At 39.4% G+C, this 18,394-nt stretch overlaps 1 protein-coding gene and 1 long non-coding RNA gene across 4 annotated transcripts in view; both read right to left on the reverse strand.

Annotated features, from left to right (window-relative positions):
* Positions 1-18,394, reverse strand: part of MND1 (meiotic nuclear divisions 1) — a 39,965-nt gene that overhangs the window by 17,608 nt on the left and 3,963 nt on the right. For all 3 annotated transcript variants that reach the window (XM_040555042.1, XM_040555043.1, XM_040555044.1), the window contains exons 5-6: positions 2,178-2,252; positions 301-415 (exon numbers count right to left, since the gene is read on the reverse strand). In XM_040555042.1, coding sequence (XP_040410976.1) covers positions 301-415; positions 2,178-2,252 — 190 coding nt within the window. The remainder of the gene's footprint in view (positions 1-300; positions 416-2,177; positions 2,253-18,394) is intronic.
* LOC121069179 lies at positions 9,671-18,393 on the reverse strand. The gene is made up of 2 exons (XR_005819309.1): positions 14,003-18,393; positions 9,671-10,442 (listed from the first exon to the last, which is right to left on the reverse strand). It is a non-coding gene; the product is annotated as an uncharacterized LOC121069179 (long non-coding RNA).

Below are 18,394 nucleotides of genomic sequence, written 5' to 3' on the forward strand. Positions count from 1 at the left end.
CAGAATTATTATGGCACCAGAAAGAACGGTCCTAGCATTAATTATAATTATCAGAATTATTTCAATTTTAGGATTGTTTGTTAACAGCTCAGTTGTTGGCAGAGTAAATATCAATTAAAAAATCACCCTATATAGTATGACAGAACACAAAAAGAAATGGTCAGTGTACCTGTATTGTATTGCTTACAGATTAAAAAAAAAAGCAGCTATTCATTGGCTTATCTCTGCACACCAGCTTTTAAGCTAAAAAAGTGCAGACATTTTCCATGCAAAAGTTCACTTTAAACAATATTGACTTACGCATTTCTTCAACAACGTCTGGATCACATTCTCTATATTTGTCTATTTCTGCCTTTAGCTGCTCTTTTTTCTGCCGAAGGGCAGCAAGTTCCTCTGTCAGCGTTGCACGTTCTGCCTGAGGATTCAAAGCATGTTGGGAGATATAAAAAAGAATAAAAATCAAATTATTGCAGAGAACGTTTTTCAAAAATAAAGAGATATAAATTTAAAAGGTGTTTTCACTACTGCTTTCCATCAACGAACCAACTGAGCATTTTATGCACACAAGACTCTTAGTAACACTCAGTTTTCTTCCTTCCAGTTTGTATTCAGTATCAATAAGGTTAAAATGGATAAGCAAAAGAAAAAAGTCCTACAATCTTTGAACTCTGAGTGGTTTAACAAACTCAGGTTAAAGAACATTTAAGATCACTGGTCTTGTCATTAAAGCACTTCCACGTATCAGGATATTATGTATGAATGCCGTGGCAATGTATTTTTCTTCTTCTTTGTTCCACACTGTTCAACAGTAGTAGTCTCAAAAATAAGTTCAAATATTTATGACATGATAGTCTTTCCTGGGAGAGTATACACTATCTACCTCAAATATTCTACTGATTAATAATATCTGCAGACACCTGACTCAGCATGAGCACTCCCATAGCCATCTCAGCACATATTTTGAACTCAGCCTGTACTTACAGTCAACCTCTGGACTTGGCTGAAGACTGGGATATTCAAAGAACTCATGCCAGGGCACCAGGCAGCCTCAGACAGACAGGCAACACAAGTTTGTCTCTGGATAAAAACCTGACAGTTTATAATCTCCACAGCAGCCTGGCAGTCTGAAACACTTTTGAACTTCCACATTCACAGAGCTTCTGCCTGGATTCAGCCCATTCTGGAAATGCAGAATGGAAATCAAAGGCTTCCAGACACCGGGATATGGAGGCCAGCTGCTCAGACATACATCGTGATCTAGATTTCTCAGGACTTTTTCCGGATGTTTAATCTGGAACCGAGGTGTTGGAAGCATCAGGCAAAACAGGATTTCCAGGACCAATCGCTTCCTGTGACTAGGACAGACCACATGGTGGAGAAACCCAAACCTCTAAGTCCATCTGGAAACCTGACAAGCACAGCTGTACGAGAAACCTGCCTGTGTTTCACTGATTATGGTCAAGCTCAGAGTGTTTCTGCAAAACATTCTGGATTCTAAGATATGGCTCTTTCCTACAAAATTCCATCCCATATGAAAACTTCTGTCCATCCCTGTTTATGCATTTACATATCGGAGGTTTAAACCAGTTTACATTGAGCATCTCAAAACAAATCAGGAGCTAGAATACCATATGAATTTTTTCTAACATACTACTTCGTATGTATGTTAGATACGAAGCCTAAATATTATTTTACAATGTATTTTAAACAGCTTCAGCATGCAAAGAGCACCAAGCTTAACTGAATTCTCAGAATAATAATTTAGAAATCTAGATTACAAGTAAGATTAAAAAAAATAAAAATAAAAGATCCCCAACACCTAAGTTTGCGGCTACAAGATTTGGCAGTTCAGCAACCATTGGCAACTTTGGCACATAATTGTGGGTAGTTCAAGTTTAACGATATCTTTCAATCTGAAAAAAGCCGGAAAACTACCAGACTTCAAGCAGTCTCATTTTCTCAGCCTTGGATCACCAGTTTTCAATATTTTCCTCAGTAGTACATGACCAACTAAGGAAGAATTTAACATTTAGGAACATCCGATTTTTTTTTTCCCTTACTCATCTTCAGTACTTCAAAATCTTAATGGATTTCCAACAACTCAGACTATTTGCAAACTGGGAATACTTGTATCCCTGTTCCCTAATAGGATCACCTCAACCCCCAAACCAACTTACAGTATCTTCACGTCCAATTTTTGATTTCTCAATGCTTTTCTGTAGAGCCTCTTTTTTCTGACTGCTTTCAGCAAGCTGATAAAGGAAATAAAGAACAAAATCAACCTATTTCAGTGACATATATTAAGCATACTTATAAAATTGCGTATATAGAGAAAAATATTTAAATAAATAGAATATACACTTCAGGTATATACATTTATATATATATTTATAACACATGTAATAAAAATAAAATCAAAATAAATACAAACACACACAGATATAAGTCTAGGGCTCTGACGCACAGAAAACAATTACAGGAAGCAAATTTTTTACTCCCACGCCACGTAATCTTGTTACGTGCTGCATGTTCAGCATGGTACCAAAATCCTATTTCATACTGTAGCCTGGGATCTCTATGCAAAGGCCTCCACGACATGGAGGCTTTGGACTAGATGATTTCTTTTCATCCATTTCCAGCTCTTTAATCTCTCCCATAGCTACTCCCTTATTCCCTAAACGGGGTGACAATAGCTGCAGCAAATCCACCTGCTCAGCTGCTGATACCAGCCTTCCCCAACTTTGCTATGCCATTGGCACTGCCCCAATCCTTTTTGCACACTGGTGAATAGAAGTCTCCGTAGCTCTAAGGCATGTAAAACCATGGCCCCTTTTCCTATGGCTAGACTTGAGAGTTGCCTTCCTTCCCCAGCGAGGCAGGGGCACCTTTCAGAAGAGGCCCCATCTCCCAAGGCTGGTACAGCGCTCCCTGCACGGTCCTGTCACTCCAGGACACATCACTTATCGAGAGATCTCTCTCAATTAACCTGCCGCCCATCCTGCACCACGTCCAACCAGTTCAGTTGGAAGTTTTCCAGGGACACTTTGGAAGCTGAGCCGACGCGTGACTCACCCGCTGCTCCTCAGGGACACAGTACTCAGCATTAGCCAGAGCTTCTTGAAATACCACACAAGATGAAGGAGAATGCAAAAAGAAGTTCTAACAAATATATGGTTTTGAAACCAATTCCTTAATTTGAACTCCCTCTCTCTCACACACAAAAGGGAAACATTGGGTTTCTTTGTAAGAACTAACTCTTCAGCTTAACTTTGAGACGTTCTGCGTATCAGTCAGGAAGAAAGCTGGTATACCAGATTAATTGCAAGGAAGATGGAGGTGGCTGTGAGATCCCATGTTTCATTCTTTAAAGAGAATAAAAAAAAAAAAAAATCATTCCAATGGTACTGCCTTCCTCCCAAACTCTCACGAGGCCTCCACTTGTATATATCCCCTTTCTCACTGAGGATCGCGCTTAGTGGAATGGCATTCCCAGACATTTCCTGCTATATCCCTAGCCTTAAAATTTAATCATATTTACATTCTCATGCAACTGAAATGCCAAGAGCATGTTAGTCTTTACATGAAAAAGCATTTCTGCAGCATGGTTCTCTCTGGGTGGATTACATGTAATCACCTTGCTTGCAAGCATCCAACCTGTTCGTACAACACAAACAGAGCTGGTTTGGAGCTATAGCCACTGCTCAATTTCTATTTAAACTCGTGTTCCGTACACATTTTCAGAAATACATATTATATGTAAATGCATGAAAAATATGATGCAGAGCTTATTGTCAAGTCTTAGGTATCAGACATAAAGGTAAAAAGAAACTCCATACTGGTGATCTCTACGGATTAAGTCCCAGACCAAATGCAGTTCACTTGGTTTGGGGAGGGGTCTGTGCGGGGGTGTTTCTTTTGTACCTCAATTTTTCAAAACTGCTTCCTCTTTCTGGATAAGTATCTGTTCATGCATGTGTGAGAACATGAATGGCACTGCATATATGATTTGGGGAAAAATATATCCAGCTGTTCATTCATTGCACTCACTGAAAGTAACCACCTAGGCGGTGTGGGTTTCAGTATGTGGCTTCAAGTACACCAACATCTTAATTTTGGTGGGGAGTTAAACAGTACTCTTTCTGGGGTTTCCACAAAATTCATATAAAATTAAATGTGTTAGTCCCCACATTAAGTCTTACTAGGCAGAAATACACAGTTCAGCACAGGACAAGCAATTAGGTGTAGTTTGCATTTTATGAAGCTCAAGGAAGAAAAATACCAAGACACACATCATTCAGCATCTCTGAACAAAGAATTTGTCTGGAACTTAACTCACAGAGGAAGCAGAAATGCCAAAGAGCTTATCTAGGTCTATATAAGTGCATGTGCAAAGAAAAAGACAATGTTCTCTGGAACATGAAAGCCATAAAGTTACTTCCTCTGATTTCATATTCATAAGGTTCTTTAGAAACATATCCGCATTCTCTAAGATGGAAGCACAGAAAAACTTTTCAGAGAGATGCAATAAAGTAATAAAAGCTCATTTCCAGCTTGGAAAGCATGTCCCTCGGTATGGCATCTCACTATTTTCTTGGTCCTCCATCTTCCAGAACATTTAATTATGAAAGAGACAGTAATGATAAGCACTGAGATGTATAGAAATTTCTTTGCCAGGACTAAATTCTGACCTACATAACGTGCAAGGTTACCACGCTGCAAGACTAGAAGATCTTCCTCTGCCTAAAAGCAATGATAATTTTTATACAATTTTATTGAAGATTTTTGCTTTCTTCTCTCATGGATTTTAATATCTTGTGGGATTTATAAATATATAAATATATATATATATATATATGTTGTTTTCACTATCAAGAATTCTGGAAGTTCTCTTTTTACAAAAAACAAACCCCTAGTCTTTATGGATTATTTAGAAGTCATAGTGGGTGTTCCTATGACAATAAAAGATAAGGGAAGGAACTGCAGAATGAGAAGAGAGATTGAAAAAACCAAACATAGGATGAGAATGCAAAGGGCGAAGAACAGATGGCCAGGGTCTGTGTGAGGAATCTGTGAGGATGGGAGAAACAGGAAGGCTTGGATAAAAAGGCAAGAACACAGCTGAAAATAACTGCACATGAAAGAATGAAAGACAGTTAACTAGGATAAAGGAGTCAGATGGAAGAAGGATGAAGAGAGATGATACAATACTTAAGTGACAGGTAAGGGCAAATGGTATATGACAGGTTACAGGGCATTAAATGGAAAAAAAAAAGCAGAATTTGCAAATGTTGTGTATGTATGTTAGCAGAGGATCACATCTGGACAAATAAAGCAACTCACCTTCCCACTCACCAGCTGTAGAAAGGTCTGATTGTAAAGGAGCACAGTAGCAGATGGAAGATTTCAATCCTTGGCGTAGTCATGAGACGTTTTTCAAGTGAACTGACAAATAATTTCTCAAGGAACATTAACCACCCTGAGAGAAGTCTTACTCCTGCCAATAGCTGTGGGATTGATCGGGAGGAAAAGCTACTTATTACCTCCCCTCTACATGTGTCAGATCTGACACAAGAACAACCTTCTGCCACAAGTGTAACTCATCAGATGTGGAAAATAAGTGCAGAAAGATTTTCTGCTGTACTGTAATGTGTCATGTCTCCAGCCTGTCTGTTCAAAAAGACCTCCTCAGAACCAGCACACGATTAAGCAAGATATAAGAAAGCAGAAAAAACCGTCATCTCACAGAAAGCTGTTTAAACAAGTGTGGGGGGGAACAACACTAAATAATTAAAGCAAAAAGTCAAGGGGAAAAAAAACTCCATAAGAGTATTTTCAGTGTTTGCAAAACATGGTGGGAACCTGCAAGAAGGCAGATAAATGAGGTAATTAACATCTATAATAGAGGAGAGTTGGGAAGCCATTCCTTTAATTTTACAGGCCTCTGTGGTCAATTGACTGACCACTGGCCTAGCCCTGACACTAATTCAATCCCAAGTCCCCCAGAAGGATGCTCGTTCTTGCTTTGCAAGGGACTCATAGCATTTAGCTATACATTTGTGCAGCAGTTTGCGCATGTTAAGTGCTACATGCTGATGATAACCATCACTCCCATCACAGGCCTGGGGGTCTGGTTTGTGTCAAGGGGTACAGATTAGACGTGCACAGGCGATTTATAATACATTATGCACGCACCATTACTAGGGTTGCACTGTGGCAAGTCAGTGATGTACATTTGGAAGAAGAACGTTTAACCCTGACACACAACAGCAGCAGGTTTCAATCCTCTTTCTCCTCAAAATTTGCCTGATACGGCTCTAGCTCTACACTATTGGTATTTTGTTCTCCAGCAAATGTTTTTGTTGGTCGTATTCCTTCTGGTTTCTCATTTCTCAACCACTGCAACCACCGGTGTCCCACCAAGCATGTAACTTGTCTTCCTAGCCTTTTAAAGCATCTACAAACCTGGTATCAGCCATGCAAACACAGGCCTTCGTATATACACTGGACGTGGATCAAACTGAGGTCTCGCACGCTAACCGCCGAGAATGTTCACAGATGTTATCCCACTGTCATTATGGTCTTAAAGAGAAATATCAGACGCTTAGTTTTCTCGTGGCCAAAATACTCAACCCAAAATGGTATTAAAAAAATTACTGCTATCGTGTGCGCCACTCAACTGTGGCACTACAGAAGAATTCAAGACATCCATTTTTTAATTGTTCATAACTTTGCTGAACTATTTACTTGAGTTTTGAAGTTCTCTATGCTTTGTTTCAGGCCAGAGGCAAGCGCTGTTTCCTTTTAGCTTAAAGAAAAGCAGTTTGACAGTTTCGGGGTGACACTTGCAGCAGAGCAGCGTATTTCTGTCCTATGTTAAATCTAATTCACCACTGAAAAAAGTAAGTGGAATTGACAGAAGGCATGGAGAGAAAGTACTTCAAAGCATTCCTCTAGATTTTAAAGAAAGATTAAAAAAAGACTGATAGCACAGAGAGAGTAAAAATGCAAAGATTAACAGCCAAAGAACAATCTGAAAATATTGAAAACAGACGCCTTGTGTTACAAGAAAGGCACAGCACTCCATTAAAAGCAACCACTCAGCAATTGCTGTTGACTAAAACAATAAAACTTAAAAAATAGAAAAGCACATTGACAAGCAGAACTGTTTTCTGAAGTACTGCACAAAATAAACATACAACTACTTTTTACATCAATTCTTGCCAGGGCCTCCAAACGCAGAGAAGTAAACATCAGGCGCGCCGATCACACTGCTAGCACGCTCACAGTGGAGTAGAGAGAGTATCCACCACGACCTGCAGCACTGTCGCTCCTGCCCTGCTCCCAGGCCGCAGGCACACTGCTGTTGAAATGCCATTTTGCACATACCCCATGCAGTCACCAGAGTGAAGATGGGGCAGGCCCCAGGTCCGCTGGGTCTTGAGTCAGGGTTGTTATGCACTTCTAATGAAGCATACACAGAAAGTATACACTTGCTATACAAATACAACTAAATGACTTTTTCCTTTTTTTTTTTTTAATATGATTATGAAAGGAAGAGAAAAGGAACATGTAATGTCTTACCCCAGGTCATTACAAGTCACTTGAGCAATATGAAGTAGGGAACTATGTTTGCTGGGACTTGGAGCATATGAGAAGCACCTGGGAGACAGCAATAGTTAAAGAAATACAGGCAAGAGCAAGCATAGAGATGAAAGCAACACAGAATAAGAATATTTAATCCAGAAATCAAAGAATAGACAGTAAGATTTTTACAGGAAGAGAACACCATAAAAGAGATTAGCAGCAGATTTTAGAAAAAAATGAGGTGAATCACAGCCCACCATATTTCTGTACTTAAATATTTATTTTTTTCTTAAACACTGAATTATAGGTATACTGGAGAAACGTTCAATACAAGAACTTTCTTCTCTTTATGCATGCTACAAATTTCACCATAAAAGACTACCTCAACTTTAATGCAACTTCTGCAAGAATCAGTTCAAAAACTTACTGAAGATTGGGAATAAATACAACTTTCTGGAGAAAAAGGAGACCCGAAACCCCAGGAGAAGTTATATTTGCTATTCAAAATGAAAGGCTGGTGCACCGATTCTTTTAAGTGAATAATATTTTTTCTAAAATATTATGCTATTATTTCTGCAAGTTACATCTTTTAAAATAATTAACATATAGGTAATCAGCGAGTATTTTTCTAAACTTCGGATTATAACTTATGTCAGTGATATAAGTATAAAAAACTCAAGCTAAGTGAAGTTTTTTGGGGGAACCTAACTGAACAAATATCTGACTCCATATAATTGTCTGATGAAGCACTATTAAGATCCTAAAAATAAATAAATAAAAACTCTAAAGTTAGGTCTCAGCGCTCATAAGCGGTATTTATATGTTTTGCACTAGTATTGATGTGGGTAATACTGATGTACTCATCCCTCCCACAAACATAATCCATTTTGTGTTCCAAGATTAAATTTAGGCCTATAATCCTGATTTATGTGGCATGCTAATAAAAACTGATATATCCCATGGTAAATAAGGTATGGCTGTGTTCTCAGAAGGTACTGTACAGTATAAGATCAGTCCTGCCTGCAATTGCTTTTGGATAAAGAAAATTGAACGGGCCCCATACATGTAAGAAACTAATGACAAATTCTGCCTCTGGAACCTTCACCCGTACACGTACAAATCTTACATTGCTAATTGCAGTCCTTTTAAAGATCATTTCTATACAGTAAACCACTGTACATTTAAAAGTGTTTTTTAATTCAGTTATTTTCTATCCATTTAGATAGAAAATCAATTTAGATTTGCCTTAAATGTTAAGTTACAGTTTACTCAAAGAAGATGTCTTGCCACGAGCTTATGGTTTTTGCATTATTCATTTGCAACACCATTTGGTAGGTACTGGTTATGCAACGAAGGAAAAAAACAACACTCCAGGCCAACCCCTTTAATACGCAAAAGTGAAAGACAGTTGCGCAGGCTGAATGAAAGAACTGAATTTCGCTGGCTGCTTTCAGAGCTGGCGTAATTGGAATGAGCTGAGGGGCAGATGGCTGTCCACTCAGATACAGATACCAAGTATGCCAAATCAACCTGGGAAAAAAAAAAAAAGAACAAGGAGAAATGCCTCAGTCTTCAACCCTGCCTCACAAATGCAAGTGATCTAATAAGATATGCTGAAGGAACCAAAAGGCACCCAACAAGACTGACAGAAACAGAGAAAACGTTAATAATCTGGACATGAAGGATGCTTGTAACTGTGCCTTAGTGTGTTTACTAAACCAAAAAGTCCGAAGTGATAGTTAGCACGTCTGTTCAAAGGAGACAAAACACTGAAAAATATTTTTCCTTAGAAAGAAAGTGTAAGAAAAGAAAAAAGTTCTATTTTTTCCCCAAAGGGCTTTTAAAAATTGCTATCCTAACCAGCTGACAATGCCTTCAGGGACTAAGCACAGAGAGTCCTGAATCAAAACACAATATCCATCTGATACTCCCTGAGCTCAAGTCCTGCCTTAAAGATTACAAGATAAAATTCAAAACTTTATTCCGGAAACTTTAAAAAAGCTGAAATTCTACTTCAAGATATTAACAGTAAAATAAAAAGCCTCTGTAAGATACATTATCAAATATCAGAGTTTTGACAGCACTCTTGCATATTCACTTTTTATTCCAATTTCACAGCTTTTAAGCAATGCTCAGACAGATAACCAAGTCATCTCAAATTCCAGATACAATGAATGGTCTTAGATGGAAATACAATGTGTTCAACAACAATTAGCTGCATGACTATGACAGGAAACTTTTCCCCTAGTCTCCCTGCTTCAAACTGACTTCACACATTTAGTTTTAAACTCTAGTGAATAAATTGTTTTTATTTCATTCCCTCCAGAAGAGAAAAATGTTATGAAGTGAAACTTCAAATATAAGTGCATGATAGGATTTTTATTTCTGCATGCGTGCTCATTTTCTGAATTAAAATATGCTATATTAATCAAATGACAAGATTTGAAGGTGAAAGTCTAAGTTCAAATTAAATACGATTACAACTCACCACCTCCATCAAACCCAGCTTTGAAAGGCAGTACTGCATCTGCTTTATCCCCAGGCTGGATGCTCCTGGCCTTACAGCAGAGGCAAACTTACACGCATGCCACAACACAACATCTAAGCCCTTAAACTTTCTCAAGATGCTGGGTTTCAGCTAATGTGCTGCGCTGTCACTCACGATATGCAAGGCACAGGGGTGCATCTGTGCCAGATTTGACAAGGCTTTTGGAAAGAGGGCTCTGTGTTTATTCCCAGTTTCTTTGCATTTCAGATCAACAGTTTCACTGCAACGTCGGGATCAGGAATATATTTGAGCCAGCAGCTAGTGTGCAAGCCTCTTCAAATAGGAAAGGTAAGCCATGTGAAGACATAACCTGAAAAAAATACAGTTTCACAGAACACACAGTCAAAAAAATACTACTATTTTTTACTCCATTATAGCAGAATGAATATGTAGCATACACTACCAGGACACGGTAACAAGACATCCCTCTTAATAGAGTAGGATTCCTCCTTTAAGCCTACTTTATAGTCTTTACAGGTACTACAGAGCCAGCTCAGAAAAAAAAAATTCTCTTAAATCATGCCAGTTTTAGCTTATGCTCACCAAGGAGGCAGGAAGGGAAAACCTACACTGCACAGTTGCCATCAATCTAGTTACATATTAACAGCTAGTAAAAGGAAAAGCATGAAATTCTGCTAATGAACACCAAATTATGAGGTTGCTTAATTCTAACAGAAGCCTCCAGAGCACCATATTTTTAGAAGTCTGCCATGACAGCGGTAACTAAGCATACCCTCCAGGGCTTTGTAGCATGCCATTAAACATAATCCAGAAGGCTCTAATGAGTTACAGCATTAGAAGAGCATTCTCTGCTAGACATTTTAGGACTTACTAAATTCAGAATCATTTCAAGGCATCAACATTTTTTAAAATGCAAGATGCAAATAGGTAAGAAAAAAACTCAACTGCTTCAAAGAAAAATGTATTAGCATCTTCCAGGAGACTGATTCAGGGAAGAAGCTTTGCATTATGCTCATTCATCTGCTGATCCTGTAATCAACATATTATCTGTTTAGATGACGCAGATTCTCAGACACTTGCTTTTAAGATACTTCTTACTGCTACAACGCCCACTGGATGGCATGAAGCAGCAAGATAGACACCATACCAGCTCCACAGCTGTACATTTCTTTATTTATTTAGTCCTTTATTTCGAAGGAAATGCATAGGTCTGTGAAAGCCTGAAGGCTGAAAATAGGGAAAAAAATCACTAATTGCCTCTGTTGGGAGAATCATCACTACCCAGAAAAAAATAGAAGGAAAAAAAAAAGCCAGAAGGGAATGGAACCACCCAGATGACTGGAACTGATGACTGGCAAAATGGCCAGGCCAATGCAAAAAGAAAAATAAAGAAATAAATAACCAGAATCCTAGATTAGTTGCCCTCAAATACAAGAGGAAAAAGGGAAGCCCAGCATGGATATGGAAAGACTACCATAACTGCTTAATCAACACATCAGGATCCTGTGTATATTTTATAATGGGCATTAAAGAGAGAACTCTTCAACAATTAGACTTCTGTTTTTCCTGGAAAGGGACAAATTACTATGCTTTCCACAACTTAATAAAACAAAATTATATGCACACATATAAGAGAAAAATGTCTAAATGAATCATTCCTAATATAACTTGCACACATTAGTTGCAAAACTGCTGATGTAAATCTCTGGTTTTAAAGGACAATTCTTCAGTATGCTATTCTAACATTCATAAAAATCATACTGAAAGTACAGACTTACGCTTTTCCAGAAGGTATTTCAGCAAACTTTAAGTTAGCGATAGAGCGTAAGATAATTTATTCGTGCAAGTCCCTTACATTCAATAAATGAAAAAAGTATTTTTAAAAACCATACTGAATTATTCTGTTACTACAGCTATTCAAGTAAGTATAATGCAACAATCTGATAAACAAAATGAACAGCTCTACAAAGAGCATCGGGCCACGGATTCCAGAGCTGTTGCACATCTGTGTTCTAGGGAGACCCTGCATTCAAAGCCGCTGACAGAGACTGAAAACTGAACAAGAGATCCAAGGAGCTCTGCTGAAGGCTGATATGGCATGTACTGAGGATACCACTGAGGAGTGATGCAAATAGCTTTCTCCACAGCCCTAGCTCCGACAGGCCGAGCCAAAACGCCAGCCATGGTACGCGGGGCCTGGTTGTCAGTAGCGTGACCTGAGCTGGTGCTCAGGTCCTTCCCCCTCACGGGGCGCCCGCCATGTCCGCCGGGGCGTTACCTCAGTTCAGCACCGAGGCCTTGAAGCCAGCCGGCTCTGAGCACCTGTACCTACATGAAGCCAGGGATCAGCCTCAGCACTGCGTGGAGGCACACTGACATCCCCATCGGTCGGTTGGTCAAGGAGGAGGCTGCTCAGACCGAAACAAGGCAGACAGCAGAGGTTTCTTTTGCTTCAGCCAGTGGCCTCAGGCAGTCACTATCAAGCAAACCTTCCATGCAGTAACCCAGTCACAATATTCGAGGAGGAAAAATGTATCTGGCTAAAAAGGATAGAGATAAACCAAACTATCTGGTGGTTAAAACCCAAAATTTTCTGTGTGCATTCTGAACAAATAAGGTTCTCTCCTTTTAGCTAAGTTGTCAAACATATTCCAAGAGGCCTCAAGCCAGATTACTCACCAATATGATTATTTTTTTCCATTAACTATTTTCAAACAATGTACATTCCTAACAAAAGCACTTCCTAATATAGCATTCCCCAAGCACTTTTTTTAAATGCATTAAATCCCCTCTTTTCATATTTCAATGTTCCTAAATACAAACAATTTAGTACATGTGAAGTCACTGTATTTCAACATGTTCATTCCTGAAGAACTTTTTTTTTTTTAAACTAACTGCCAAAAGTGAGTTAGGATATACTGACTTCTAAATTCTTCCCCAGGCTCAATAAATGAGTCATGGGAAGTGAAAATCCCTCCTCTTACCAACCCTAGGGCAGGGATTTGAGGAATGAAACATCAACTAATCTCTTCCATCTTAACTAACACTTGCCCAGTGCAACATTTAGTGGGAGGAAAAAGAAAAATTGCCAGAAACCCTCCCCAAGTCTGTTGATCATGTGTATCTTGAACCGAGGTCATGGACCAGCATAGAAAGTCCATCCAATACTCTCCTCTGAAAAGATTTTCATTAATCTTTGTTGCAGTAAAAGGTGATACCATCCTAGTCTGTGTCTCAGAAGAAACAGCGGCAATAACAGAAGGCTGTTAAATTTGCCCTTGCAAAGCCTAAGAACACAGAAGAAGAACCCACAAGAAAGCAACATTATGAGAAATAAAGTAAATTGCAATGATCGACAATAAAACGGTGAAACAAACTGTTTTGAACTGAAAAGAGAAATGAACCATCGTAAAACCAGACTGGGGAAAGGAAGTAAACTTCTTGTTTCCCCAAACTACTAAATTATGGTATTTCCAGTACTGTCAATAGTTAACACTAACAACAGAAAGACTTCTGTTGAAGAACTTGGTCCCTCAAGCCCAGCAGTGTAAGTGCTAAACCTGCCCTGGGCAGCTCAAGTAGAGAACCCCTCGGTCACTCTGTCTATTGTAGACAACGTGCTGGAGAGATGGGACGCTCCTTACAGCTTCTGAGGGTTGTGGTTCGCAGCATGGTCCACCCTCAGGTGAAAAAGACCTCAGTGTTAGCAGTTACTTTCATTAATACTTAACTCAAGCCACTATAAAGCAAAATACAAGCAGAAATTAATTCACCTTATCTGAAACAGACAATACAGTTGCAAAGGTTTTACAAAACACACAGATACTGAAAGAAGAACTGAAAGAAAATCTAAGCTGAATCTCTTTATACTAAGGTTACATCAGAAAGGTCTCTCTTTGCCTCACTCACTGATATGCTGTTTCCTTCCCAGTAAAACCGTTGTTAGGACTTTGCTGCATATGTGCCTTCTCATCTTCAGCAGGTAATGAATCCTTCGCAGTCATATCCATTCGGTAAGCAATACGTCCAGCAGAACAACACACAAACCCAACATGCAGTATGTACGCAACATATTACCAACTCTCGACTGAGATGGAACGTGACTGTGAGTAACATGCCAGAGTTACTCATCTCCAATCTCCTCATTTTATGCATGCTATGAAATCAACAAAAGGCAGAAGAATCCTCAACAGAAGATGATCTTCCTGCTTACACTGCACAGGTCACATTCTTTGTTAGCTTAATAAAACCCCTGAGCTTCCAGTATTGCTAAGCCAAGAAAAAACAACTCATTTTGTCAAAACATAATTGAACATAAGTAATTCAAAACTTCAGAAACTGACTGCCAGGAGAATATTGATAAAGAATAAAACTGCATCCTTTCACCTATTTTTACGGAAGGAAAAGAACCAACCCCCTGAGTAAAGCTTCCACAGTTCTCTCAACAGAGGTAGAGTTCCATTAAAAATTTCTCCACTTATAAGCCTTGTTTAAACAATACTTCTCAATCCACACCCTTGCTCTGGTTTCACCATCTCATAGCTGTACTGATGCCATAATAAACCAGACCTGCAAAACAATCTGATTTAACCAAAATGCAGATTCCACTGTCTTTTTCAATGGTTCAATTCACAACTGCATAAGCATAACTGAGAGGTGAAGAACAAGCATCTGGCGGAAGGTATAAACCTTTAAGAGCAGCCGTGCCAATGCACAGCAAATCAATCCAAAATCCACAGGGACCTACCAAGCAATTCTTACTCTGTGAGCTATTGAAGGAAAAAAAAATGCAGCAGAAGCTACACAAAGCAAAGGTATTAGTGGTAATTGCTTTTCAGAAAAAAAGGAAGAAGCCCAAATAGTAACTCTGATTTAGAGAGCAGCACTAAGATCCTAATCCTAATGAAATCAGCACAGGATTTGCCATCTACGTCCTGTTCAGGGGTTTGCAGCCCCCTCCAAACACATGTCCCAGAAAAGCATGCTGAAAAACAAGGAAAAAAGAGCTATGCCAACAGAAACAACCTTAATTCAATCATTGTTTTTAAATGCCATATCTCTGCACAAGGAGATCACACCAAAGACGTAACAAATCCTTCCTGGAAAGGAAAACAAAACATAACAAAGCCAAGGATATACACAACAACCATGAGGTGTAACTTTAAACACCCAGGCAAACATGGCATACTCTTTGTTAGGAGTAGCGAGTCAGACCTCTCTGCTACTGTCTCTCTGTTGGGGTGTGGCTCAATAATCACTAAAAAAGTGAACCAAAAATTTTGTTTCAAGATTCCCCACGATCACATATTCTGTCACATGCAGTAAGCTATGAGCTTTAGCTTTGCTAAATCATTATAAAATACCAATGTCTGCAGTCCGAAGGTGCTGTAGCAGACCTGACTAGTCAAACATAGGCCCGGGCTCCACAAATTAACAGGAGAATTTGCATTACGGAGGAGCTTGTTCTGTTCCTCCACATTATTTTCAAATGTCTCGGTTCAGCACGTGGGATCACCCCTTTCCCTCAACTGTTTACCCATGCCCTCGGCAAACAAAGATACTGCTTCTAGGTTTAAAGCCTTAACTGTAGATGAACTGGAGTGCTGGATTTTTAAGCTTCTGCTTTAAGTAAAGCACTCCAGTTCCAGCTTGTAACTGCTGAAGAAAGAGACCAACTGATGCAGTTAAACAAGTGATCTGGACAAGATGCAGAAAGAAAACCCATCTCACAGCACGCCACAAGCTGTGCATGGGAATGATCAAAGACAGGCAACGTGCAGCAGAAACGGTACAACAGCTTACTCCTTCCCTCTGCTTTACATGTTCTGACAGGACGTTTTGTGATACTTGGTGACTGGATTTAGAAACCCTTCAGGAAATGTGCGTGTGTTCACATAGAGAATAATACAAACACTAAATACAGCCGAGTTAAGCCCACAGACAGTATCTTTTATCATCTTGTCAAAATGTTCTGAGAGCTATTCATTTGAAAGTGCCACCCTTCCACTGTGTCAACAGGGAAAGGTTTGGCTACCGAAAATTGTTTCCCCTGAAATGCTGAAACGTTTTCGTTCTCATCAAAAAGCAAGGTAATGAATAGAAGTATTTTTAAGGACTTATAACACGTTTTAAAGAGAATTCAGGAAGCCCGTATATTAAAAGTAGGACTTGGTTTGCAAATAGAGTCTGGTAACAAAAGGTCTTCTTTCAACTGCAACAGTTTTAGTATTATGAAACTGTTTATATCAGCATAGTTTATTTCTAGACAGAAATAACCACAAAATAACATTACACTAACTGCATGACTATTATAATACCATAATAATAGATGGTATTATACTTAATAATGTAATTGTACATTTAAGGCAGCACAACGTGTTCGTAGACAACCCCTGGATACTTGCAGTGGAACACATTATGCACACTCTGCAAGGCATTCAAAGGAAGGTATTCATCACGGTATGCTAGAGGCCTTCTTGATCAATTATCTTGAAAATTCATGAAGGGAATGGGCCCAAGGGCAAAGACAAATGCCAATTCCATCATTCACCTACTTGGCTACAGTATGTCACATGGCCAAAACCAGAAAGAATCCATGAGCAAACCATTTGCATTCAACAAGACGGTAGCACTAGGGTGTTTGGTGAACAAGTACACACAGGTTTATATCCATGATGCTAACAGATCATCTGAGATGCTGAGAAAGGTGCCCAACATAGAGCAAGTCAGTGGCAGAACCTGAAATGAAAGAGCGAATAATTCTCATGACCCAAACAGTACCACAGCAGCTATCTCAACCAGCACTCTTCAACTCACCTAAAGCACCTGCCTGGAAGGCTGTCACCACACAGTTCCAGTTAGTGATGATCAGGAGTGCAGCCTTCCACAGTACTTCCTCCTTACTTCTTCAGAGCCCTGAAGGCATCGCCAGCTCGTAAAAGCAACACAGATTTGTGAATATGGTAAAAGGAGCCAAAAGTTCTGACAAGCCTCATTCTTAACCTTGAAAGCTGGAGTAGATGCACCAGGCATGTGACAGAGTATGGGTACTCCCCTCCCTCTGCCAGATCCACACAAGCAGACACACAAAACACCTTGGGATGCCTGTCCAGAGCATCCAGGCCAGTAATTAAACGGCCCTTTCCCCAGGGCAAGTGGAAATGACCTTATGTTGGTTAAAAGAGAGCAGCGGAATGGACTCTTTCAGTTTAATCGTGAAAGATTTACAAACAGTGACAGCATCGCCAGGGACAGCTGACAAGGTTACCTCTCAGCTGTTCATACTACACTCTGTGCGTAGAGGAACTTCAGCTACTAAACAACTGCATTGATCAGACTTTTTACTTTATCTTGGTGAAAAGACTTCAGATTCACAAAATACTTTTTCAATCCACGTTGGGGAAAAAAGCATGTTTTTATACATTTAATTTGCAGCACTAACGAAATAGCTGAAGTTGACATACGATAGCAATGATGACACCAGAGCTATGCCTGAAGGAAAGTGTGTGTAAAAATTTCCAGATGCTACAAATAATTTTCCATTAATTCAGCTGATTCTTTGATGAACGAACATAATGCTAAATAAGCACGGGAAAAGCTGGCGGGGTTGTTGTGCAGACAATAAAGACCATAAAACTAGTTTATTGAACTTGTTATCATTTACTCCAGTTGCAAACACACTGATGAATAGCTGCTTTCCCGCTCCAATTAAGAGAAGCAAGAAAGACACTTCCTAAAAACTAGTAAAGGCAGATCAAACGAACAGCAGCATTGCAACAAAAGATGCCTTGCTCTTCTGAAGGAGATCACATGAGCGAGCAATTTGTTCTTCTCTCCTAATAAAAGTGCAGTACTGGATTATAAAAGCGCACACTAATTAAGCTATCAATAAGAACAGATGTGAACGAACAACGGCCCTAAGTAGAAACCACTGCCACATTTACTTGGGATATCCATTTCAGACCTCTCCTGGCTTTTAGAACATTACCACATGATGCCCTACGCTATATAAGACACATAAAAGCATACGTTGCCTAATTATTTAAAGGAAGTCCTTAAATGATGTTTTGCATCACACACAACATGTTTTCAGCAGCAAGTGGCAAAAAGTCTTCTCAAGCTCCAGCAAAATTGGCTTCCAAGACTTTTCTGGGGGTGCTATCAAGATAACGAGAAAGAATATCCTATCATGCCTGCCTAATGATTCTCACAGGAAACTAGGGGTATGTGTGTGGGTGGGTGTGCATGAGAGCGAGTGAGATGAGCAAGAGGATGTAAGAATAAATTCTGGTTACCTTAAAA

This window comes from Cygnus olor, chromosome 4 (genome assembly GCF_009769625.2).
Source record: "Cygnus olor isolate bCygOlo1 chromosome 4, bCygOlo1.pri.v2, whole genome shotgun sequence".
NCBI lineage: Eukaryota > Metazoa > Chordata > Aves > Anseriformes > Anatidae > Cygnus > Cygnus olor.